General features: G+C 31.3%; 1 protein-coding gene across 1 annotated transcript; it reads left to right on the forward strand.

Moving 5' to 3' along the window:
* The first annotated feature begins 1,666 nt into the window (after positions 1-1,666).
* Positions 1,667-9,728, forward strand: LOC139493311 (toll-like receptor 4). The gene is made up of 2 exons (XM_071281590.1): positions 1,667-1,775; positions 7,046-9,728. Exon 2 carries the CDS (start codon positions 7,121-7,123, stop codon positions 9,680-9,682), a length of 2,562 nt encoding a protein of 853 aa, XP_071137691.1. The 5' UTR covers positions 1,667-1,775; positions 7,046-7,120; the 3' UTR covers positions 9,683-9,728.
* The last annotated feature ends 1,252 nt before the right edge of the window (positions 9,729-10,980 follow it).

The raw sequence follows: 10,980 nt of genomic DNA on the forward strand, positions 1-10,980 counted from the left end.
TGTTCATGTGGGATATAAGTCCCTTCTCCAGTTCTCTTCCTTATTTGTATCCATTCTTCGTTTAACCGCCTAAATCACCAGCCGATATCTGTTTCCGGTATTTGGTACCCTGGTATATTTTTTTTTAACGCGAGGTGTTCAAAATTTCGAGAGATTTGAACACTGATTGAACATGTAATGTTAATAAACTGAACGGATCATGAAATAAGATAAACATCGACATATTTTTATTACGATAGTATCAAAACAGGCCTCATTGATATGCATAATTATGTCACTTTTAAGTAAAACTAGTAATAATAATAAAATAAGTTCATAAACTATACATATATGCCAGCTTGAAAGTTTAATATTTCACAATTACTAAATTATTAGTCAAAAATTCACAAGATCATCATCCTACGTAAACATTCATATTTTAAAATCAATTTCTTTGTAAATTTGCCAATAAGAAGGATAGAAAATCGGACAAACAACTATCTTCTTTGTTAGATCAGAATTTGAACACCTGTGTACACTGTGTCTGAACACACATGTTAATATTTTTAACACAAACGTTAAAACTTTGAACACGTCTGTAAGCATTAACATATGACGTTAAAGTATTGAACATTCGGTGTACAGGTATATTTACAGTGTAGTGTGAACGCAGTGGTTCATATTAGACCGATAGAGATCGATATGATTAATGATAATGTGAACGCTAACTGGTTTTATTTAGATCGATTCAAATTAGATCGATAAAAAAAAATGCTAGTGTGAACAAGGTCTTACCTTCAGAAATATTATCATTCATTTAAAAGTGACATTCAACTGAATCAATAACTCTAATTTATATATGACATTGAAATCGTTCAAACACTCTAATGTCTTGATCAATCTGTAGTCATGGTAATTGTACAAAAATTCCTAAATACTTGAAAAATCTTCGTTAAGAAGGACATAAAGTTAATATATTATCCATATAACAATATATTAATAGGGAATGATTTTCGCAAACAATATACCATCTAAATAAATTAGATAAAAGAAAATTTAAATATTTATTTGTACTTCGAAATAAAAAAAAACTAAGTCTATCTGTATGGTTAAAGAAAAACTTAAATTGAAAAAAATGGTCTCATACTGTCTTCCAAAAAATTGCACCAACTATAAGTATAAACACTAGATGGTTGATGTTAAGATAAGTCTTTCATTTCTAAATAATGGCAAAATTAAAAACAGGAAAGGCGAAAAATGATATCATTTCAGTATCTATTTATACAAAACCAAACAAAGTGTTTCATCCAGGAAGTATAAGATATCTTATTATAACAAAACACAATCAAAGCTGAACAATTACCATTTAAACTTCCACTAGGAGTGCTGTTATATAACGGGAGTTCACCTGAAATATTTTATTCGGAAACCAAATATTTGTGTTATAACATGATACTATAGCAGTTTAAATATAGCCCATAGCTACTTCTTTGTCAAGAGGTCGGACATATTTAAACATTACAAAGAAAATATGCTTATTGTCTTGAACAAACTTAAATTAGAGAATAATCAAAATGACACGATTTTTTCAGTCCAAATATTGCCCCCAAAGATTAAATATGTCAAACAACTTAAATATAAAAATGCTTTGCACAATTAGATACAAAGATAAAATCATTAAGCGATCATTACTTCCTTGTATAGTTGATTCAAAACTGTGTTAAAAAACTGTTAGAATTATAGTTGTTCGAAAATAAGGTAGAACTAAAGGCAGATGACTTCAGTCCTTAAGCCACGTGAGTTAATTTTTTATTCTGTAAAACGATATTACACGAAGAAAGCCGTTTTTGATATAAAATATTCTTTATTGTCTGTACTGTTGCATTGTTCGAAATTCATCATCAAATCTCTATCAATCTAAACGTATGATTTAATTTTTTTCAAAATTTTGAGATACCTGATTGAACAAAGCTATAAATATAAAATTAGGAGATGTGATACAATTGCTGAAAAGACAAGAATCCACCAAAGTACACATGAAGTGGATGTGACCAATAATACATAAACATGCAGACTTCAATAATGAGAAAACAACATACTGTGTTATCGGTTGCCCAACATGACATGTTCGATTTGAGCCAAGGCTCCGTGTTTACGACCGTACTATGACCTATAATGATTTACTTTTAGAAATTGTGAGTTAGATGGAGAGTTTTATTTTTTTTACACTCATCCATATTTATATATTATAGTTTACATTTTTATCAAGGAAAATCGTCGTGGATGATTCATCAAAAGAATGACCTGTCGTTCTGAAATAAATTTATTCCATATAATTATATAAAAATTGTAAAGGCGTTCCTCGACGTATATATATGGATTGTTTTTAACATAACTATCCTCTTATATTTTACAAAAAGAACAACACAAAGATCATATTCAAACAACACAGATGTGGATAGTTCTCACTGTGTAATTAAGACTTCAGAATCACCCCTTTTTGAATAATGGGCATTTTAATTCTGTTTAAACTAAAGGTTTAATTTATTCTGCCATGTGTGTGGGTTTTTGTAAGTAATGTAAAGCTATACTTCAATCAAAGCTACAGTGATAACGATATCTATTGATTTAGAATTGACGACAGTGTCAGTGCCTTTAATTAATCATTCCTTATTTCTTCTGCAAGCTATTGTAATTCATTATCATATTTTTGACACGGCTATAGTATGCTGATAATTAAAGTATTACCATAAAGATTATAAATGGAATGTTTGACAACCAAAGTTTAATTGACTCTGCCATTTCAATTGAATTGAGTAATTTAAAAATTTTACAAAATTATTATTAGTTTTAAACTAAACATGTATATTTTCATAGATATATATACGAAAGTTAAACGTAAAATAGTAATATATTATGAATCAGGACCTGTTTTATTTCATTTCGCGTGGTGAATACTTCTATAAATTCTCAAATTTTAAACCTTTTCAAATTTATTAGTCATTATACATATATATTACGGATTACAAATGTGTCGAGGTTTGTGATTGGATAACAACACAGAGATGTCAGTATATATTTAGTAAAATGCCGGGGTATATACTACGGTTTTATTCCCAATTGTAACCTCAAAAACGTCATCATAACACCGGTTACTATTGTGACGTAGTTAAAAGTCAGAGGCTCAGAGGGAAAATAATGACGTGCTTCAGTCAATTATACATTTTTGATACAAAATCACGCAATTTACACTTTTAATACTTAAAAATTTAATTTAAAAGTGTTATTATAAATTGTTACATATACTATAAAATTATGTTCACAGCAAATTAGAAAATCCTTCACGTATGCCGAACATATCAGGTTTGGTTTTTCAATATATACGTGTTGTCAACAAATACCTGCACTGGAAAATAACATTAAGTCAGGGGTAATCCCTAATATATGTGTAATTCAGGTCTCAGAAAGGGTATATACTGTGACATTCCCGGCTTGGGGCTTATATTTCCTTCGCCTTCGGCTCAGGGGATATAAACTCTAAGCCGGGAATGTCACAGTATATATACCCAGTCTGAGACCTGAACAACATATAATACTTATGGACAAGACAAATCTCATCTACAATGTCTACACCAAACCACTGGTTATAAATTAACCGGAGTATAATGCAATAAAACTACATTTTTTTATGACGGATATTCTAAAGTTGTGATTACAAGCAGATATAAAACATACCAAAAGTATGACATTATATCTTAAATAGACGTTAATATCCGACATCCAGTTTACAAAAAATATATATACATGTATATAAATGTTTCCACAATTAAAACTTAATGTAGATAATCTGCCTATCTTTCCGCCGCACCTGATTCGCCGTTTTGTTTTATTTTTTTGTTTGTCAATTTTCAGTTTTCTTACTTGAGTTTTTGAATAGTTTTTTTTTGTATTCTCGTTTTAGCCACTATGTTGTCTATTTTATTTCACTTATGACTTTCTTATCCTCTTGCTATCATTCCTCTCCATTAGAGTAATCGATTGGCACTGCTAACTATCAATTTGAAAAGTCCATATAACTGACTTATGCGTCACTTAAGTTACAGTACCAAGCATACATGTATTGCCTTTGAAAAAAATACATTTCAATGGTTGAACACATACAACATCCATTCCGACAATCATATAATTGTCATTTTGCTTCTCTTGACATGCCTGAAGCAAAGATTATCAAATGTATGACAAATTGAAAAGAAGTCAAGGGGTAATAGACAATCAGCAACCAAAACAGAAACAAAAAAGGACAATAACAAATAAACAACAGTCAACAAATTTAATAGACAAAAATAAAATTCAAGCAACACATATATATTGTTCATATAGGGTACTTTCCATTTCTAAGTAGCAACATTCCAGCAGCACCTGCATACGGGGTATATATCTCCCAATTGATATGATATTCCCGTGCTTGCATTTCCTATCATGATTTTCTTGATAGAGGTTTGCTGCTCACAAGGAAGCTATTAAACCGCTATGGAATAACCGTTTCACAAATGATATCGGATATGTTCCTTACGTCGTAACTACAATCCCCTTCCCTTTCATGAATATGACCTACCGAATAAGACTATTTACCGGATTTGTAATTACATAAGCAACACGACGGGTGCCACATGTGGAGCAGGATCTGCTTACCCTTCCGGAGCACCTGAGATCACCCCTAGTTTTTGGTGTTGTTGGTGTTGTTTATTCTTTAGTTTTTCTATGTTGTGTCGTGTGTACTATTGTTTTTCTGTTTGTCTTTTTCATTTTTAGCCATGGCGTTGTCAGTTTGTTTTAGATTTATGAGTTTGACTGTCCCTTTGGTATCTTTCGTCCCTCTTTTACACCTCTTTTCTAGGTAAGGGCATAATTTATAATCCTGGTACCTTCGATAATTTTTACACCACTGGGTCGATGCCACTGCTTGTGGACGTTTGGTCCCCGATGGTATCACCAGCCAAGTAGTCAACACTTCGGTGTTGACATGAATATCAATAATGTGGTCATTTTTATAAATGTCCTGTTTACAAAACCTTGTTTTTGTCGAAAAACTAAGGATGTTCTTATCCCAGGAATGGATTACCTTAGCCGTATTTGGCACAATTTTTTGGAATTTTGAATCATCAATGCTCTTCAACTTTGTACTTATTTGGCTTTATAAATATTTTGATATGATCGTCACTGATGAGTCTTAAGTAGACGAAACGCGCGTCTGGCGTACTAAATTATAATCCTGGTACCTTTGATAACTATTGGCTCCCACTAACAATGTTTTGTATTTAAATATTTTTTCATGATTGAAAATGTGCAATAACATACTACAGTATTTGACACAAATTACCAAAAAATAAGTTACACTTGTAAGATCGACCGAGTCATAAAGATATAAGTATTATCATTGATTTTTTTATGTAATTGAAATGCTTATTCTAACAAATGCCACGTCTGATCCATTTTTGCTTTATATACAGTTGTTCTACAGAGTATTTTTCTATATTAATCCAATATTTTAAATATGATATCCCACCTAATTTGCGGGTAATATGTTTTTTACATCTACTATTGACAAAATCTTTAAAAACACCTATATTGACTTTGTTTTGCACTAAAAAGCAAGAGCATGTCACACATTAAATCCAGTATATAAATAAGCTAATGATAGATACCAGGATTACATTTTGTATTTACGCGCTTTTTACAAAAGACTCTTCAGTGACGCTTGAATCCAAAACAAGTTTAAAAGGCCAAATAAAGTACGAAGTTGAAGAGTATGAGGACCAATAGAGACCTATAATGGATAGCCAGAAATTTTGTGCAACATTGCTTTAAAAAAATAATACGAAAAATATTTACCCTTATTTCTGAACAAAATGTACATAGTTCAGTTTCTTTTAATTTACATTTCAATTGATATTTTTGTAAAACAAATTCCTGGTTATAATGAAGGCCATGGGATAAATGGCAATCCAATATTCAATCTACATATTTAAATCTGTTTCCCATTTATTACGGGCAGATAAAGATAACACTTTATTATCCCCCAAACATAATTTATAGACAAAAAATCCAAGATTTGGGTTCCTTTTTAACTTCATCTATTAAGATAAACCCCGCCACATTCGATATGTGCATGTTTTAAGTAAGGCGCCTGTTATTCAATGGTTATCGTTTGTTGCTGTGTATCATGTCTATTTTCCAATTATTGTTTTTATTTACATAAATCAGTCCGTTAGTTTTCTTATTTGAATTGTTTTACATCTGGGTGTCGATGGTTACTCTTGTGTGGGGCGTGGCGCGCGTCTTGCTTATTAATGTTTTTAAGATACCTTTTGTTAGCCATTATTCGTTTATTTCTCTGTCCTATATTTTCTCCCATTTGTTTGTTTCGTTTCTCTATCGATTCATGAATCTCGAACAGCAGTATACTACTGTTGTCCTTATGTATTTCGAAGCCTTTTATAGCTGACTATACGGTTTATTATTTACTCATTGTTGAAGGCCTTGCGGTGACCCGTAATAGTAAACTTCTATGTAATTTGATCTCTGATGGGGAGTTGTCTCCTTAGCATTTATACTACATTTTTCTATTTTAAAAGTATAAGTCATTATTCTAATAGTCGAAATAATACTTTTAAAGTGTTCATAAAATAAGTTCTTAAACTGAACTTCATTACACAACTGTTACCATGGTTACAGGTAAAAGGGATATGAGCTTTCACAAAAAGTGTTTTTGTTCTTTGCATTAGAATTATTTTTGACATGTCGGAGTCATTTATGCTTCTATTTTTTTTTTCATTCTTACGTCACCGATACGTCTTTGCATTTGTATAAAATGTTAATCATATTATATAATAACATATTTTGTAACCACAACTAAAAGTGTTGTCTTTTAAGCTTTTAACATTGCTTCATTTAGCAATTGAGAATTATCAAAATTATCTTATTAAACAATTTGATATAAAACCAGCAGTCAAATTCAAATTCTTAAAATTCAACTTCTGAAATTCGTTTTATTTTTCTTTGACAGATCTAGGATAAGCAACGTCCAAAGTCCAAGTTTCTAACAACGATAAATCACACAGTATATGTATCATTTGTCGCAATGAAGCATTTAGCTAAACTGAGATTATGCTTGCTCTTGATGTGTTTCCATACTGGATCTTCTAAGACATGCCGATTGAAAGAAAGAAACACTATTGCAGACTGCACAAAGATTGGACTACAAGACATACCTAAAAACTTGCCACTGAACATATCAGAGCTTGATCTAAGTCATAATAAAATATCATTCCTTAGAAGCCATGCATTCCAACGATTTGAGCTTTTGACGGTATTAAAAATTGATTATAACAATTTAGAGAACATTGAAAGAGAATCATTCAACGGTCTTTCCAAACTAAGATGGCTTTCAATGGAGAAAAACAAACTTGATATTTCATCACGTGATTTCAAACATGTATTTAAACCTTTGATTAATTTGAACCATTTAGACATTAGATACAATATGGATAAATTGGTAACCAAAGCTACAGTAGAATATCCATTTTTCGGTTACATGTCTAACCTGACAACTCTATACATGGACCTGGCTGAAAACCCTGTTTTCAACTCGAGTGGTTTTGAGTTGATGCTTAACCTTCAAACTGTTAGATTTGAAAAATGCTATTTAAAACAAATGCTTAACGACACTTTGATAAACTTACCACGAAATATTATCTCAATTTATTTTTATAGGTGTTATTCGTTGATATCCTTTGTAGAACCTAACTTTTTAAGACCTTTACCTGTACTGAAGGAACTAAATATGTTCAAAGTTCGTATCCGATTCGAAGATGCATTGAAACTTTTGTATCCGTTTACTGGCAAGGAAATGACATCGATAAGCTTTATACAAGTAATTGGTTTTGCAGCTAAGCCAGTCTTCATTACTCGTGATATGGTGAAATATTTAAAAGAAATTTGCGTTCAAACATTAGTTCTAGGAGAATGTGAGATAGTTGGATATGAGGAAAATTCTTTACTTGCTTTTAAATATCCACAATGTTTGGAATATGTTGTATTTTCAGGCAATCGGTTTTCACTGGGAATAGAAAATCATGAAATGGAACTCATAGTTGTTGCAATGAAAGCAACAAACTTGAAGTACTTTGACTTATCGTACAATGCCATTAATTTCAATGATGTGACGTACTGTAATATTGAGGCTCTTCGAAATGTTTCCTATAGAAACGAAATATATAGCAATGGGTGTAAAGTTAAAACGAAAGTAGCTGAACAATACCAAAGTTCAAATTCAAATCTTCGATATTCTGAAATGACTGAAGAAATAAACATAACTGTTTCGATGCCTGCAAATCTAACCTTTTTCCGACTATCGCATTATATGACATCATATAAAGAGTACGGACTAAATTTCTTTGTAAAAAACTCAGCTACTTTGCGATACCTGGATTTGTCGTACTGGAAAGTTTCATATTTTCCAAATATATACTCCGTCACACCATTCAACATAAAATACTTGGACTTAACTGGTGTCAGCTCAATGCTTTTTATCCACAAATCATCAGTGCCTATATTTCAAAATATCGAAACTGCAGTTATGAAGGATTCAATGATTGATGAAACCATTAGAAGAAATGGTAATGTATTTAAACTATTCCCGACTGTTGAAAAGTTTGATATATCATACAACAATGTGTTATATCTGGATGATGATTCTTTTTCGTTTAATACAAGACTATCGAACCTGAACATGGCAAACAATTTACTATCAACAATTCCAAAGACAGTGATGAGTTTAGCGCACCTAAATAGATTGGATATCAGATATAATCGAATTCAGACAATTGGACAAACATTCAGAACCTGGCTTGATTCGAAAAGTGAAAGTAGAAAGTTTCTTCTACTTATAAAAGGTAATAGTTTTAAGTGTACTTGTGATACAGCCGATTTCATTCAATGGTTATTCAAAACGAAAGTTAGTTTTGATCAGAACAAAAAACGATACAATTGTACTTTGACAAATGGAACAGAAACCAATACATTGTTGGTTTACAGCCGGTTTCATGACCATTTCGGTAACTGTGATAGCAAAACTTGGTTACGTTTAGGAATTGGCCTCATCGTTTCCTTTTTTGGATTGACTATTATTATTGGAGTTATCTTTAACTTTCGATGGAAAATAACATATTGGGTATACCAAAATTTTAGGAAGGCAGTAGAAAAAAGGTTGGAAAGAAAGTTTAGATATGACATCTACTTGACATATGCCGATGACAGAATTCAATGGGTTCGTGAAGTTCTCCTGCCGCGAATAGAAAACTCATGGAATATGACGGTTTGCCTAGAAGATCGAGATTTCCCACTTGGAATTTCGCAAGCAGATGCGATAGCAAATGCTGTCGCGGGAAGTAAACATGCTATTTTCATTATTTCAGACATATATAGCGAGAAAGCCTGGAGTCAATATGAAATTGAAAGAGTAAAATATGAAAAATGTTCAAATTATTTGCAAAAAATTGTTGTTATTGTTAAAGATGCAAATGTGTCTTCCATTTTACACGAATTAGACAACATTTTACAACATGTGATAATAATAGATTGGACAAATGATGAACAAGGTTGGGATAAATTACGTATGGCATTGTTTACGGAGGCGTTTTGATTAGTTCACTTTGTGATCTCAGCAAGGTAATGATTCGTCATGAAAACATTCAAAAGACTGAAATTGTACTCTGCCATAGAACAGAAACAAAATTGAGGGTGTAGTATAATTCTTATAAATCTAATTTATATATTTCATTTGCAGGGACCATAGGAAAGTTGCTTATGCCACTGGTGTCATAACTATTAGAAATGTTAAAAAAATAAATGAAATATTGTCTTCATTCACAAAACATTTCGATTCCACGTGAAGTACTTTCAAATGATACGAGGTAGACGTTAAAGTACAAATTAAGTTCAATTATTACGTTTGGATATGACCTTTTAAAACTGCATTTGAAATTTGAAATTTATTTCAAATGTGAATTCTATTACATCAAAACATAAATATTTTTTTTCCAGACAACCCCAAACATTAAAGTTATAGTAAACCTCAAATTAAAAATAATGATGCATATGTTTTTTATAACTTTGTTGATTGTTTACCATAAGGTGACAATCGGTAAACTCAGGCTTCAAAACACGGCAATTAAAAAGCTGACATATTTGTTAAAGCATAACAGACAGTGAAAAACAATCACAACTAAACGATATTTTTGCGTACGAAATGATAAAATCGTGCACAGAAGACTAAGTTAATGATAAATTTACATGTATTTGTTTAGGAATTGGATAAACATATTTTTCACCAGTCGCTCGTTTGATATGACTTTAACATTAAAACCAATTTGTGGATTCTAAATGAATAAAGCAGGAAAAACCTAAAATATTTTACAAGATAGAGAACTGTTATATGAATCATATTTAGTATGATATTTGTTTTTATTTTTTTATGATATCTATATGGTTTATTAGTAGTCAGTTGTAGAAATATTGTAGACAGATATCATAATGGCCTTTATTGCAACGTGAATGAATCAGTAAATTATGTAAAATGCTGGTAAATAACTACTCAATTTATAGTCCATTCAAATCAAGCCCTTAACGGATAATTGAATCGTGCATATGTACGTGCTAGAAATATCCCCTAGTGACAATAGGTTACTAAAGACCGCTGGTAAATCATATTGAAATGTTATGTGCCTGGTCTTTGAAAAACTGTACTATTCTATGTACCGGAATTATCAAAAAAAGCACACAACTTTTCTCGAGAACATACACAATGACATACTTTGAAACAAAATGGACGAAAATTGAAACTAGCATGTATCACATACTTGATACAAAGGGACCTTATTTATATACTTTAAGACTTATGGTTGATGACCACAACTACCGTCAAACATTAATGAAAGGGCT

Source organism: Mytilus edulis, chromosome 10 (genome assembly GCF_963676685.1).
Source record: "Mytilus edulis chromosome 10, xbMytEdul2.2, whole genome shotgun sequence".
Classification (NCBI taxonomy): domain Eukaryota; kingdom Metazoa; phylum Mollusca; class Bivalvia; order Mytilida; family Mytilidae; genus Mytilus; species Mytilus edulis.

What these genes read in the sequence shown, in the direction of transcription:
- LOC139493311 (XM_071281590.1), top strand. Translation starts at nt 7,121, where the DNA reads ATGAAGCATTTAGCTAAACTGAGATTATGCTTGCTCTTGATGTGTTTC.